The sequence below is a fragment of the Ziziphus jujuba genome, chromosome 9, assembly GCF_031755915.1.
Source record: "Ziziphus jujuba cultivar Dongzao chromosome 9, ASM3175591v1".
Lineage (NCBI taxonomy): Eukaryota > Viridiplantae > Streptophyta > Magnoliopsida > Rosales > Rhamnaceae > Ziziphus > Ziziphus jujuba.
The window spans coordinates 8,206,181-8,222,869 of NC_083387.1; the positions used below are offsets into that span (position 1 = coordinate 8,206,181).

At 33.3% G+C, this 16,689-nt stretch overlaps 3 protein-coding genes across 3 annotated transcripts; all 3 read left to right on the forward strand.

Moving 5' to 3' along the window:
• The first annotated feature begins 9,284 nt into the window (after positions 1 to 9,284).
• Positions 9,285 to 10,007, forward strand: LOC107426684 (auxin-induced protein 15A-like). Its single transcript, XM_016036926.4, has one exon. It carries the CDS (start codon positions 9,478 to 9,480, stop codon positions 9,778 to 9,780), a length of 303 nt encoding a protein of 100 aa, XP_015892412.1. The 5' UTR covers positions 9,285 to 9,477; the 3' UTR covers positions 9,781 to 10,007.
• A 2,744-nt stretch (positions 10,008 to 12,751) lies between these two features.
• Positions 12,752 to 13,438, forward strand: LOC107426690 (auxin-induced protein 15A-like). Its single transcript, XM_016036932.4, has one exon. The coding sequence runs from the start codon at positions 12,881 to 12,883 to the stop codon at positions 13,169 to 13,171; it is 291 nt and encodes a 96-aa protein (XP_015892418.3). The 5' UTR covers positions 12,752 to 12,880; the 3' UTR covers positions 13,172 to 13,438.
• A 1,366-nt stretch (positions 13,439 to 14,804) lies between these two features.
• Positions 14,805 to 15,635, forward strand: LOC107426687 (auxin-induced protein 15A). The gene has a single exon (XM_016036929.4). The coding sequence runs from the start codon at positions 14,905 to 14,907 to the stop codon at positions 15,202 to 15,204; it is 300 nt and encodes a 99-aa protein (XP_015892415.1). The 5' UTR covers positions 14,805 to 14,904; the 3' UTR covers positions 15,205 to 15,635.
• Positions 15,636 to 16,689: the final 1,054 nt, after the last annotated feature.

The following is a 16,689-nucleotide window of genomic DNA, read 5'->3' on the forward strand; positions in this document are numbered from 1 at the left end:
TGACAGCAGCTAAGTTTTTGATTGGTAAGCCATATTTGATAATTTATAGTGAAGAAAAATGAAGCAAATCTAGTTACACAATTGAGACTCTATGAATGAACAAATAAAATTTAGTATATAGGTCTAAGTAAGTCAATACAGGCCATCAATGCTTTTCAATTGGAAAACTGAAAGGTGATCTATATGTTTTTTAATGTGTCTTTCAATTATGTAAACTCTACGCACCCTGTATTTTTATGTTAGACCCTTCTATGGTTGGTTTTAGACAAGCAAAACGTTAATTAGCACAGGTCCAATATGTTTCGGCAAATACGTGCCAATAATTATATAAATTATTAATTCATTTTTCCATCAAAATCAATTCCCAGCAAGTCTAAATCTCTCGGGTATACACACAGATCAGTATGATATTTCTAATTATGATTCAACAATCTAGTCTATGACAACGAAATAATAAGAGGAACAAAAATTTTGAACTTTCTTAAACCAAGTATTCAATGGCTTGTAGAATTTGATCACATAATAATTTAATCAGGTTATTACTATGTCCGGCAATTAATCAACATCTCAGAACATCATCACATGGTAGATGATGTAATTGCCTTCTTTTTTTTTTTTTTTTTGGGGTTAGTGAGAAAGGTATGTGGTGTGGTTACTTTCAATCAGGCCATTATAAAGCTTCGAAGTGAGTTTAATGCCCAAGACTTTGGAAATGTGGGATACACATACAGGCAGAGAGGCTCAAACTTTAAATTGGATAGAACATGTGCAAATTCAATAGAGATAAAATACCAATTTGAAAAATAAATAAATGAAAAGATGTTAAATATACTCAAATGGGTTGCCTTGGTCTGTTCAAGACACTAATGTCCTACCAATTTGACAAACATTATAAAAAGCTATATTATTCCTTTGTAACTTGTAAAATTAGAAAGCTATATATATATATATATATTTATACATTATATCATGATGAAATTAAACGTTCTATCTTTTCGTAAAATCATTTTCTTGGCCATACATATATATATACATTCGTTTTGCTTATATACATATATATATATATATATATATATAATAGTAGCACCGAACTCTTGGAGTTGTAACCTTTTCTCCATAGCTTCTCTTTTTTATGCCAACTAGACATTAAAATTTGGCTCGTAGTGATTATTAGAGTATAGCTTGGTGGTAGTCTTGGGGACCTTCCAATTTCCTGTAAACTTGGTATTTTTGGAAGTTTCCCCTGGCTGACAACAACTGTTAATGCACTTTTGATGATGACAATGTTAACATATTAGAGTAGGACTCAAGTTAAACAACTGCACATTTCAACTGAAAAAAAAGGTTGCACAAGAATATCTATTCAAAATATCTAATGTTTATATTCACCCACAAAAAAAAAAAAAAAAAGTATCAAAATTACTTTTTCCCCCTCTATACACATTAATACATGCATGCTATTAAAAAGCCATCAGGATCACATTTCAATATTCACTCTGCTATATACTCGCAAATTTATATACCAGTTGTGTTTTGTATAGTTATTACCAAAAAAAATTTTATATAGGGAAGAAACAAATTACAGTTCCTGAAATGCTACTCTTAACCTCACTGAGAAAAGCTCTGCTTAGTATCCAGAAGAAACAAGTATATAAGTATATGGTCTGTCTATAGTGCGGACGGTTTTCATGCGGACCACAGTATTGGTGATGGTTTTTTATAGAATTGGTGAAAATTTTCTAAGAAATCGTCGTTAATACTATAAAAAACCGTCACTAATACTGCGGTTCTCATGCGAACCGTCCTCATCATAGAATTTCTGTATAAGTATATATATATATATATATCCATCTAATTCTAAGTTTTTTTTTTTTTTGTTTTTTTTTTTAAATGGCTTAATTGCATTTTATTACTTTTTAGAATGGGTAAAAAGTTCATTTTTGCGTCTCTAATTTTTTCTTTTTATTTTTGTTTCCGCACTTTATCCTTAGATTTTAAGAAGCTGTATATATTTTTGTGACAAACCGTCAAATATAATAGAATCCTAGCTGATTTTTCACCCTAAATTCCTTTTTGTTTTTTTTTTTTTTCACTTTTTACTTGCCCATTAAATAGTGAATTTTGTATTATTTTAGGATGAACTAATGATTAAAAAATGAAAAAAAATGAAAAAATATATATTAGCATTAAAAATGGATAGGTTTCAGTTAGCATTTAACGGACACCAAAATACAAATTTTTGAAATTTAAAAGATATCAAATGTAAAAAGAACCCAAAAAAAAAAGAAAAAAAGGGGGAGAGATCCAAAATGAACTTTGCCCAAACTAAAGCCACGCAAATTACATGCATTTAACCGTTTTTAAATTTATAGAAAGTATGAGATTATTTGAACTAAAAATTTTACATTGGCTAAACTTGGAATCTTAAGGGGTAATCAGGATTTGCATAACTTCAAGAAGGTTAACCTTTTAAGTTAGAACATAAATATTAATTGATTGCCATTGTAAAATTAGAACATAAATATTAATTGATTGCCATTGTAAAATCAATTAAGTCTTAATTTGATGGTTGTTAATTTCATTAGAGATAATTTTGACAAAGTTTAGCTTAACGTACGTTTGTAAAGTCAAGCCACCAACACATATTTACCTTTCAAATAAGAAGCCTAGCTAAGTTGATCCATGTATATATACATATGAATGTTATGATAAAAGAAAATGCTTACCACTTGATAAAAACCTAACACATATCCTTCGTTGGATATGTGAGTAAATAAATTAACTTTCGTATTCAATAAAAAATACATATTAAACGCTCTCCAAGTGGTGAATATTTTCTGAAAATTAACTTTTATATTCTATAAAAAATACCTATTTGGTGGTCACTAAATGATAATAGTATCTTCTCCTACCATAGAAGCATTATATGTAGGATTCTGGACTCTATATTGGTCAATTGGAGATCGCCACAAGACAAAATTCTGATAGTACTTGTTGATTGGTTGGCTAGGAATTGATTAATTTGAAATTGGGAGTTTCTACTGATGATAATGTATTTGTGTTGGTACATGCATACAGAGTACCATTTGGGTATACGTAGTACGTACCTTCGTAAGTAAAACCAACTTGAGCCACATGCTCCTTCTTGTTTGCGACTGTATTGAGGAAGGACTTAATTTTGTAAGTCATAGTTAGGTGGGTCCCCTGCCAGACCAATTGACCGTGTTTACTATACTCGATCGGACATATATAATATAGTACACAGTACACACGTATATGTTGAAGGCGTGTACGTACCATTCGTCTTCTTCCAAATTATAGAAATTTTGTCTTTAGTTAATGTGGTATGTACTATTTAATAATATCCTGCTTTTCCACATGTTGCAAGTATAAATTATTTTATTAGAAACTTTAGTTAGCAATGCAAAATCATTGTGACAATAAAAATAAAAAATTAAAAAAAAAATCTAAAAACCTGACACCATTTGACCTACTGGAAGTGTTTTGGTTTGATTCAGTACAATATATAATATGATAGTTTTAAACTTGTAATAAGAGTATAGAGCAGATGTTTGTATTTTTATATAGAGAAAATGAACATTGACGGTAAGTTGGTGAGGACGAAACTTATGAATTAATAACTTTTATGTACGAGTTGAATCATATTCAAAAAATTTAGGATCTTGTCACTTTGACTATATATGGTACGTTATATGTACACAGTGGAAAATTATTGTCCTACCAATCCTAATGCTATTATTGTTACCGACTCATATATGTACATATATATATATATATATATATATTTATAGTACCAATATCATATGGTACACTTTGTAACCTTGCATGGGAGGCTTGTCTATTTGTATACGAACATGACCATAAAAAAATGACAGATATATAATTCATGCATGCATATGTGCATGGTTATCAACCATAGTTATGAATGCATGCACGCACGGACCATTTCGGATATATGCCAGTCTATAGACCACGAAGTCAAAGTACAACCCATTATCAAATGTTTTGTGCAATCTCTAGCTGGCAAATTAAAACCAAGCATATGATTGATAATTCCAAACGTGCTGAACGAAATTCTTAAATGCGAAAATGAAAGTTATGAATTACTTACAGTACGCATTTTTTTTTTTTTTTAAATGAGCAAATATTATCAACGGTATAAATAATCTTTGTTCTGAAAGGATTGTTAGACGGCTGAAAATGATCCCTTCTATAGAGTCTTTTTTTTGACAAAAATAAAAGAAAAAATACAAATTATTGTATGTTACGAACAAAAAAAAAAGAAGAAAAAGAATAGATAATCAAATTATAATCTACTTATATATCATCCAGAAAGTTAGAAAAAAAAAAATATATGATAAAAGAAACATTAAAAAGGAAGTTTTTGTTAGAGTATCAAACCGTGGTGAAGCCCAAGGGTTATGTTCATCTGAACTACGCCCAAAGCCCAAAGTCCTAACCCATTATATCTCGGACACCCTATAGATCTGACCAATTTCCCTCCTTACCTGGGTCTGGGTTAGGAGCAAGGCCCAAATACAAGACCAACTTCTAAGGCCCAGACATTAAGCTACGTAGGTCCAGAGTTAGGGAATAGAGATCAAGCATCCAGACCCAATAACAGTGTCCGTGTGCTAGATGAAGCCCACGGCTCAAAATTTTGATTGATTCCAAAGGTTTTAAGCTGACGTTCCAAAAAGACCAAGACCCATGGCTGGCCTTAGTCCTAGGGCCCAATATCTGGGGTCCATGGTATCAGGCCCAAGGATCCCAAGGCCCTGGTAAGATGCATGTTTTTTTTTTTTTTTTTTTTTTTTTTTTTTTTTTTTTTGGGTTTCCTCCCAATGATCCAAAAATTACCACTCTGATGAAACTTAGCCGAATACTTTACAATTTGTAAAGGAGACAATTAGATTCCATGAACATTATAATCCAATAAGCAGCTAATAAGGAAACGCTTCAACACTAGTTGTTTTCCCACCGAGGTTGATTTGAGGGGTTGGGACACCATTTTCTCTGTTTATTATTGTTTCAAAGTTTATAATTTTTTACGGTTCAATATAAACTGTTACTCGAGCTAGGCGTGGCTCTTAGATGCTCACTAGAATAAGGCCAAATACATTCTTACCGATAGCTTAGACAAACTATTCCTTCTTTAGTACTATTTCTTGCTCGGGTCAAGTTCCTAAACCCAATTATTAAAAAGATGGGACGCTTATTTTGTACTAATATTCATTCAACATAACCTCGTCATGATTTTTCAGTAACATATATGCATCCTTCACAAGACTGTACCTAGTCCTACTTCCCATTTTTCATTTTTCCATGTAATATTATATGTTGTTTGTTGCCATAACAATATGAAAGTTTAATCTATAAGCAAGTAATATTTGTGGAAAAACTATTATTAATGTATTGAGCCATCGTGTAGACGCATAAACGCAGTTAAAACAGCTAAACATAAAAACAATAACGCTATACAAAGGTTGTTACAGATAAGCATGAGAAGGTAGTCTGTTATGAGCTATTTATTATAATCAATGTGAAATGTTTCAAGCATGTCTTAACTGCAAGTGGCAAGCTAGGCTAACTATGCTTCAACATCCAATCAGATCTTCTTTTATTTATTATTATAAGCACGAGAAGGTAGTCTGTTGATCTCATTTGTCCCTTGAACGCCTCATGAAGTGCATATTACTAGAAGGCAATCAGTAAAACAAATTATAGATTGTAACAATTTTGTAAGGCAGATGATGTAATTACCATGTAGCTGGATTTGTTTTCACTTGGGGAGTGAGAAAAATATCCCAAATATACAATGATATCAATGATATCAATGAATAGTACTTTTTACGCTTTTCTTATTTGAACTTTTGTTTCTTTAGAAACGATGATCAATAGCTGCTAATGCATGACTGATTGACTGTCATCGTCCTTAACATGAAAGTTAAAGAAAATTTCTTATTGATAGTGGACTAGATAGTTTCTGAATGGTAAAGCCATATTTGACAGTTTATGGTGAAGAAAATAGAGTAGATCTAATTACTGAGTATACGTATTATTTTTATATGAAGAAAAAACAAATTGAGACTAATATGAATGAACAAATAAACTTGAGTAGATTAAGGAAGTCAATGCAGCACATCAAAGCCTTCCATTTGGAAAACTGAAAGGATATTCTGATCTTTATGTTTTTAATGTGTCCTTCAACTTATGCAATCTCTACCTTGCATTTTTATGCAGGCACTTCTATGGTTGGTTTTTAGATAAGCAAGAAAGCAAGCAAATATGTGTCAATAATTATGTATATATTTCCATTCTTCCTAATTGGACCCCCAATCCAACTATCAAAATCAATTCCTAGCAAGTCTCAGTCTCTCTGATGTTTAGCTTATGGAACGCTCATATCAGTATCGCATTCTAATTATAATTCAACAATCTAATCAACGGAATAAAGAGAAGAAGAAAAAATTAGAACTTTTTCAAACCAAGCATGCAATAGCTTCTGTAATTTGATCAGATAAGTACTTAGTGATTAATCACCTTATTATCATCTCAGGACATCATCACATGGTAGGTGGTCTTGTTGCTCTCAAGCAGGTCATTATTCAGGTCATATTTCATATCACCATTCGTTTGTTTTAGTGGTTGGAAAAAAGAGCAGATGAACAGTAGTAGGTGGAATAACTTTAGTAAAGCCTTGATCCACATATTAGTCTCTGGTTTTATTAAAAAAAAAAAAAAAAAGAACATATTAGTCTGTGGTTGGTCCAATTTGTCTGTTGAATTTGACATAAAAATGGTGAGTACTAAGTACTGCATGCCTCATTCACGTCCTTAATATAAGAGGCTTTATCGCTTAAACAAGGTTTTTGGACTTGTGGTGAGTTTTCTTCTGTTGGCATTTATGTGAAAGAGACAGGCATGGTATCTCAATTCTTCTTGACCATGAAAGACAGAAAAAACCCATGTTCTTGCAATGACATAATGTCTATCATGAACTGGTCCCCTAATTGCTCCATTACCATTCATTTCAGATCCATCTATATATTCAACTGTATATATGTTTAGGAGGTTCAGGACACGTAGCAAGCCTTCTCGTTTCATACAAAGCTAACTCTTTTATCTTGTTCTAAACCTTCAAAGATATATATTAAATAAGAAAAGAAACATGGGTTTCCTATTTTCTGGAATTGTTAAAGCCAAGAAGCATCTGATTCGGTCCCTATCTATAAAGGGCTCAGATCATGTCCCAAAGGGCTATTGTGCAGTGTATGTTGGAGAAAGCGAAAAAAAAGAGAATTGTAATTCCAGTATCTTTTCTGAAGGAGCCTTATTTCCATGATTTTTTAAGTCAAGCTGAAGAAGGGTTTGGATATGATCATCCAATGGGAGGTATCACAATCTCCTGCCATGAAGACATCTTCTTCAATCTCAATTCTCAGTCAAGTGTATGAGATCAGTGAAGTTGAGACATAAACATTCATCAGAAAGCAGGATTTGACTCATGTCAGACTGTCCAAAATGCATCAAAGTCTACTTGGGCTGCTTGATTTTGTATTCAGAATCATTTCCAAAGCGTTGAGCTTTATTCAAACAGACTTGCTTATCAGCCAGTCTGAAGAATCCAGACCTGGATTGAACATCCCACTGAAACTTGATGACCAATCCACTTGCTCAACTACTAACTTCTTGTATATTTAGAAAATCAAAATCGAAAGATGTGAAAATGGCAAGTAGTGACTCCAATTTTGAATTGAAAGAGCCGAAACCATTTTTTTGTTAGACCCCATGTAATTTATTGTTTTCTGTTCTGTAAAGCAAATACATAATTAATAAAATAGCTCCTTTTCAATCCAAATAGCTTCCTTTTCCTGTTTTGCATTGATTATGTTCAGAAATTCATGTTAAGAATGGAATTAAGAGAGAAGGGCAGTGCATATTGTTTACACATATATAACCATGCTTATACTCCATAAAGACTCTCATTATATGGTTGGCCAATAAGAGCCTGTTCTATAATTTTAGTATGTTTACCAAATTCTTATAAGCACGCACCTAATCCCACCCAAAAGGGTAACTCAAATCTCTTAAAGAAGTATACTTTGGTAGTCTGTAGTGGCTTTCTCTTGATAGACTAGGTTGGGTCCATTTCAATTGTCTCACCCGGAAGTATTAGCCAAAGGCAAATTTATTTCTTAAGCTCATTAAAGTACCATAATATTACACAACATGTGAGACTCTCAGTTTTAGACTTCAGCTGAAACAATTTCATTTAGCTTTAAAAGCTTGTTCTTAATTATAATTTGATTTAAGATTATTACCCTGCACCAGCATCTTCAACTTTAATACTAATTAGCCAGGAATAATTTATGTTTCGTGAAATTCATAATTTGTTTTGTCTGGCATAGGCAAATAGTGTGGATCAGTTTGTCAATGGGATAGGCCATGCTCGGAGATATTAGCAACTTTTTGTGTTTCAATCATCCTTGGTCGTTTTGGTTTGCTTAGCCATATTTTGTGGGTTCTAGCACTTGATAGAATGATACATTTGGATATCTAGTATGCTTTTCATGATTCATGAATCTTAATTCTACTTTTTTGAAAAGAAAATTTGAGCTTCTGTTCATTTAATTTCAATCGGTGAGAAAAAAAGAAGTGTTTGGATTGAAAAGATAATGATAGCCATTTTCAATCAATGAAAGAAAAAAAAAAGTGTTTGGCTTGAAAAGATAATGATAGCCATATGTTGCATGTTAAACTTTATCCTAACAATTTGAATGTGTAGTGTTAGATATCTAAAGCAAGCCTTTTAAAAAGTTAAAATAGGATTCGGCTTTTCAAATGTATTTGATTCTTTAGATGCCCTCTCTCCGAGAAACTTTTCAAGAATAGGTACGTCATGATGTTTTTCTATACCAGTCTTGCATTCTCGATGATGAGTTGGAAGACAGTACCATGTGATCTCTCATGAACAGTCTCCCTCGGTAGACCCCATTCCAAGTCTTGCCCACAACTCATACTTTATCAAAGAGATTATTTCTCATTACCAACGCAATAAACATATGATTGGATCCAGAAAACAACACCATATCTTTGCATTTTAAGGGAAAGATTTCAACAGATGAAGTGGGGACTCTAAATTTTATTTATTTATTTATTTTTTCATTGCTCTATTGGTAATATGATAAATTAGAAGACAGTCCCATGTGATCTCTTTCTTGACCCCCATTATATCAAAAAGTCTCTCAGAACCACACACTCAATGCAATAGGAGATATCCTACATTGCACTTCCCAATTTGTGTATATATATGCATTTGTTTGGCTTAACTTGCAACTCAAATCATACACCATTGAGTAGCAAACCTTTCCTTGTTTAACAATTCTCTTGCAATCTTCTATTTGTTAGCACACTTGACTCTTCTTGTTCGTCCTCTATCTACCTGCATAGACCATGGGTTTCCGTTTGCCTCGTGTAGTTCCTGCTAAGAAACTTCTTCAGCGCACCTTTTCTAACAAAGACAAAGCAGCTTCACTTGCAGCAGATGTCCCAAAAGGCCATCTTGTAGTCTATGTTGGAGAGACTGAAAAGAAACGGTTTGTGGTTCCTTTATCACTTCTGAACCAGCCTTCATTCCAAGAGTTGTTAATTCAGGTTGAGGAAGAATTTGGATTTGAACATCCAATGGGTGGTCTGACAATTCCCTGCAGAGAAGATGCCTTCATAGATCTCATGTCTCAATTGAATGTGTTATGAGATTTGTCCACTGGCTTTTGAAAAATTTTGTTCTCTTTTCCCTGTGGAGTTCAAATTTGCTCCCGTGATTGAGAAATGTATAGACAGATAACATTGCAATATTATTTTGATTTTTTTTTTTTTTGAGGGAGAATAATAAATTCAGAAATTTTTTCTCCTTGGATTCTATATTAATCACAGTCAGTAACTTTCTTGTTTATCCTTCATTTTTCAATAGTAAGACCTTTATTGCCAAAATCTGCAGTCTAAAGTCGCTCAAAGTATGATAATGGAAAGCCTCATCATTGTCATTAAGTATATGAGCAAGTATGATAATGGAAAGCCTCATCATTGTCATTAAGTATATGAGCATCGACTTGGTTGTTTAAAGAAGTCAATTGATTTAACAAATGCATAATTAAAACAAGTCCAATTGACATAAGAGATAAAGCAGAAAGTGAAAGAAATCAAAAGGCTATCAGATTTTCTTTTTCTTTAGTAGAAAAGCTTTTCCATGATTTTTGTATAAATATATCTCCTCTTCCTTCTCCTAAGTAGATAATGAGTTCAGCAGTCAGAATTTCATTTATTTTTTAAAAGAGTACTCTCCTTGAATTTTTTTCCAGAATAAGTGGGGGATAATAATTTCCCATATTAATTGCATTCTTGATGATGAGTTGGAAGGCAATACCATGTGAACAGTCAAGAGGCCCTACCTATCAGTTAAGACCCCATCAAAATGCGTTTCATCATTCAATTGAATCAATTCTAGTAACATAGAGGATTTCCCATAGAATGAATATATTAGCAGATATACATATAGTTGGCTCCAAAAAGAACGCCAATCTTTGAATCTTTAGAATCAAAGATTCCAAAATGGAGGTAGAGCATGATTTTTTTCCACTATATCTTTGAATTGCAATGATAAGTTGGAAAACAGTCCCATGTGATCCCTCTTGAAGGGCAAGGGATGATGTGCCTTAATGAAGAAAACTTGCAGGCCAAGGCAGACAGTGGTTAGTGATTGATTATTAAAACTTGGTCAATAAATTAGTATTTGGTCCAACCAATTTAAATCTGACAGAATGAGAAATTAGTGTCTCTTACTTGTCTTTCACCAAACAGGCATAACTTTCAAATAAGATTAAATTCATCCATAAATCTCTCTTAATCCTAGTGGGTCACTGTTGCTAGTAGTCTGAAAAGTTGAGAGAGACATTTATTGACGTGTTGCCTTTTTCTTTTTTTCACACCAAGAAAACAACTCCATGATCTTCACCAGTCAAGGCATGTAGATAACTTTCAACATACTATATTATCTATGTATAATTGACATCTGGTTCAGGAGCAATGCAAGCCTTCTCGTTCATAAGCATCAATGTTTTGTCTGTTCTTCCTGATCTTGCTGTTCTAGCCTTTACCAATTATAAGACCATGGCTTTCAGATTGTCTAGAATTCTTAGTGCTAAAAAAAATACTTTTCAGTCTCTCTCCACCTTGAACCAAGCAAGTTTGAAAGCCTCAACAGCCCCAAAGGGCTACTTTGCAGTATCTGTTGGGCTGAGGAACAGAAAGTGGTTCGTAATTCCAACGTCTTTATTAAAGGACCCTTACTACCAAGTTTTGTTGAGTCAAGCTGAAGATGAATTTGGATATGCTCATTCAGTGGGAAGCACCACAACCTCCTGTTATGAAGACATCTTCTTTGAGCTCATTTCTTCGGTAGAATGAAGGAAAACATTTATCATTGAGCACAGCTTTGACAGAGGTGGCTAAAAGTGCATCCAAGACAACTAGGCTGTTCACACTGATTTTTTGTCAATGCTTACCCATAGAAACCTTCTATATAAGTACTAGCTGAGTCAGGCTGAAGAAGGGCGGATAAATCACCTATTGAATCTTTTGACCTCCAAAGTTCACAAGAAACCATGAAAATTATTGCATTCTAACTTTAAACTGCTTGAGAGAAAATGTGAGCTGTGAAAATGGCAGAACCAAAGGACCAGAACTCTCTATCACCAGTGACACAAAAGTCACTCACCAGCCAATTTTGAGCAAGGAGACAACAGAATGTTCTGTTTTGTCAACCCCCATGTAAATTTCTATTGTTGTATAAATAAACTAAATAGAGAAAGTAGATATTCTACTTAATCCAGGTTTTTTTTTTTTTTTTTTTTCTTTTTTTTTTTCTTCCAGAGAGGAAAGTCAAGCATATAATTAACAAACTTCTCTTTTTGATGATGATGATCCATGGTACCGTATCATATATACTATATGGTATAGAATGGAGAATGTGACTGCTTACGGCCAGAATAAATTATTAACAGTTTTCAATGGAAAACTTCATGCAAGATTCATAAGGTTTGTCTTACAACGGCAGAGTGGGGAGTTGTCACTGTCAGGCACTATATTTTGTCAAAAGACAAATATTCATGATGTTTGGAAATTAAGTTTTCACTTCTTTAATGGTTTGGACTTTATAGCCAAACATTTCGGTTTCCATTACTAATTAAAATATCACCTTGCATAGTTTATGCTAAAAATTTATCAAGAATAATGGTAGGTGATGATGTTTTTCCACAGTAATGTTTCATCTTTTATGATGACTAGGATGGGAAGACAGTACCACGAGATTCCTCATGAGCCCCTATCTCCTTGTAGCCCCTCCAGTTTCTCCTCACCGTTAAGTTCCATCACAGAGGATTGCATGCAAAGCAAGTTTTCCACAACTTAGACCATACAAAAGACAAACGGATTCGAAAACAATACCTAATCTTTGCATTTTAAGAATTTTTCCACAGGCGGTTGGGGACCATGTTTTTTAAAGTATTAAACATGATGATGAGTTAGAAGACAATCCCATGTGAACCATCATGTGTCCATGTCTTCAAGTAGACCCCCATAAATCCAAAAAACTCTCACCGCCATTCATTCACTACAACAGGAGATATCCCACATATATTTGCTAGTATATATATATGCACATCTGGCTGAGTTAACAAGCAATTCAAGTCATCATATCCTCAAGTATCAAAGCATTCCTTCAAATAGTCCTTTGAGATTTTTGCTATTTTTTTCAGCTTTCAACTTCTTAAGTTCTTCCTCCAGTACAGATATAAACATGGGTTTCCGGTTGCCTAATGTAGTTCCTGTCAAGATACTTAGAAGGTCACTCTCAAACTCAATGAGGGCAGATTCATTTGGAGATGTCCCAAAAGGCCATTTGGCAGTTTATGTTGGAGATTCAGAAAAGAAGCGATATGTGATTCCTTTATCATTTCTAAACCAGCCTTCATTCCAAGACTTGCTAAGTCAGGTTGAAGAAGAATTTGGATTTGAACATTCAATGGGTGGTCTTACAATTCCCTACAGAGAAGATGCCTTCGTTGCTCTCATTTCTCACTTATCCTGATATTAGGCAGTAAAAAGAAAACTATGTAGATTCATTACTACAATTTTGTAAAGTAGTCCATGTACCTTATTTTTCCTTTTCCAAGAGGAGTTGAAATTGCACTCCCTGAATGAGAAATGTATAACAGGATTCCTTTTTGAAATTACCATTGTAATTTTTTTTTCCCCTCTTGATGCATGGTCAGTTTAGAAGTTCGAAAATAATTGTTTAGTTGGAATATTTTCCTCTCTTCAAATTTGAAATAGATCCCATTTTTATTTCTTGTTCTTCAGTCATTTACATATACAATGTTCACTTTGCTTAAACTGAAATTCAGTGGATATAAACTCTCCTATTGTAAAAAGGCTTTGTCCTGTAGAATAAAAATTGCAGGTATGCTCTTAGTGTGAGGATTATTGGTTTTGCAACTGCGATAACTATAAGAAACTGATCAAGTTATCTATTTGACATTGTTGATTTGGAGCATGTAAGAGCAAAACTATAATCTTCTCACATGGAGGCCCCATTTTGATAGCATCACTATCTTTTCATTCCTTTTTAACAGAATTATCACAAAAGCTGATTTGTTCATTCCAATTTTTGTTTCTAACACTAGCTGTATTTCTTCACTATAACATGCAATTTAATACAAATTTAGGAAGTGTTATCTGTATTAAGGAAAATGGCCAAAAGAGATCTGATTCACAAATTAATAATTGTCATAGTTATGTAAATCTATGTCAGCAACAAGAAGAAGAAGATGGAAGTTGAGGTCTCAAGCATGTTCTAATCATTATCATGAACAATTTTCATTTCCTTCAGGTAGACTCTTTGTTGAATTTTATGTAGTTTACATAACAGTGAGAATCATTAATGTAGAAGAGGCAGGGTATAATGTATCTTTCTATAGTTTTAATTAAGAATGGAATCTTTGATCAACTTAATGAACATGAATTCTTGCTTAGGATCAAAACAAATTCAAATTTTTATTTTTATTTTTTATTTTTTCATGAAACTTGAAGAGAAAAAACAATTACAAAAATTGCTTGATCCTGTTTTGAAGATAATGCTCTTGTTGTTTATTATGCATAAGTACCAGATGTCTCAAGCATGTTTCCAAATTAGTTCTCTTCTATCCACCAATTCTAAAAAGCTATGAAATAAGCATTCTGCTTGAAATCTTTCAAGAACAGGTAGGACATGATTTTTTTCGACGGTAGTATTGTTGCATTCTTGATGATGACTTGGAAGACAGTGCCATGTGATTTTTGATACACCCCTCCGCAAACGGTCCACACCATTCAATTCCTTGACAGATGATTTCATGCAGAATATATCGTGCCCAATTTATCAAATACACAGATGATTGGATCCAAAGCAACACCAAATCTATGCATTTTCAGAACAAAATTTTCCCACACAGGTGGTTGGGGACCATGGTTTTCAACTACAAATAATAATGATGATTTAGAAGACAATCCCATGTGAACCCTCATGAGCCCATGTCTATCACTAGACTCCATATGGTTAAAAAATAAATAAATAAATAAAACAAAAAAGAGTCTTTACACCATTCATTCACTGATATCCCACATAAATTTTGTTATATATATACCCATTTTGTAGAGTTAAACAAGCAACTCAAATCATCATATCCTCAAATAGCAAAGCATTCCTTGTTTAGAAGGTCTTTGAGAACTTCTAACTGTTTCAACTCTCAACCTTTGTTGTGAATCTATATTACATATAAAACCATGGGTTTCCGTTTGCCTGGTGTAGTTCCCGCTAAGATCCTTAAACGGTCTCTTTCAAATTCAAAGAAAGCAGATTCAGTTGCAGTAGATGTCCCAAAAGGCCATTTAGCAGTTTATGTTGGAGATATAGAAAAGAAGCGATTTGTGATTCCTCTATCATTCCTAAACCAGCCTTCATTCCACGACTTGCTAAGTCAAGCTGAAGAAGAATTTGGATTTGAACATCCAATGGGCGGTCTTACAATTCCCTGTCGAGAAGATGCCTTCCTTGATCTTGTCTCTCGCTTGAATGCCCCATGAGACTGGAGAAACTTCTATGGAAGAAAATTATGTAGACTCATTAACAATTTTTGTAAAGTAGACAGTCAATATCATATATTTAGCGCAATTTTTTGGTCTCTTCCCTCTGTGAGGGTGAAAAAGTCCCTCCCTAAATTAGAAATGTACAGAGAAAAGATATTATTGCAAATTGTCATTACAAAAAGAACAGTCCATTCAAAGAAGTATTGGGTTAGGACTTCTTATTTTCTTTTTAGATTCTGAAATAGATCCTATATCTTCTTGTTTTTCAATCATTTACTCATGTTATAAATTTTTGCTCATATATAATTTGCTTAATCCGAATCCAGTGGGTGTATAATTTTGTATTTTTAATTGTGAAAATGCTATTGGTATGTAATTTTGTGGTTATATTGGCCTAATGAATCAATATATGAGCATCGACTGTTACATATGCTGATCATTTACTTTAAAGTGGACTTTTAAATGTTAGAGATAAAAAATAAGGTAAAATGTGGCTATTAAATTAATGAATGTTCTAATAGTCTAATTGTCTAATTATTTATTCCATAAAATTAATAACTATTTGACTAGGTATATTTTACTTCATTAGATTAATAACCTCAATATATCTTTCAATTGGTCTGTAGATATGCATAGTCACCAGGAAACATGTTAATGACTAGTCTTCATCTATCCAAATTTCATTTCCTTCTGGTGGACCCTTGTTGTCTATATTGTCACTTACAAGTGAATTCTTCTGGATGAGTAGGAAGACAAACCCCAGAGGTCCCTCACTCTTCACCATTCATTCCATGTAAAAAATTGATTTTCCAGCATACCCTTTTTATCTATATAATAAAACCATATGGGCATCCTGTTTCCTGTCATTCTTCCTGCTACAAGAAATCTTTTCAGTCTCTGTCTACCTCAAAACTAAAGCAGCTGCAAAGGCCTTAGATATCCCCAAAGGGCTAGTTTGCACTCTATGTTGGGTTGGCAATAAAGAAAAAGTTTGCAGTACCATTATCTTTGAATGATCTTTCATTGCAAGATTTATGGAGTCAGGTTGAATAAGAATTTGGAAATGACTATTAGATAGGTGTTATGCCAATCTCCTGTGATGGGGATTCCTTCTTTGAGGTCGTTTCTTGCTGAAATTTAGGAAAGTGTAGGTAAATATCACCAGCAAGCATAGTTTTCACAATGCATGCATCAAACTGGCTTGGTCTTCATCCTCTAAAGATTCCTTCTATATCAGAACAAGCTGATCACTGTGGCAGGTTGGTCCAACTACGGCCAAATGAAATTCCTCGCATGTAAAGAAGTTTCAATGTATACAGTGAATTTGAAAGCCAGAGACAATTAAGACTGCCAGTATTGTATTGATATATATATAGTTACAAAGAGAGAATAAAAGGTAACTAGAATATTGGTCCTCCATCAATGGAGATTTACAAGCTATACAGCTGACAAATATTCTACATAAGGAAAGACAGCAGAGAG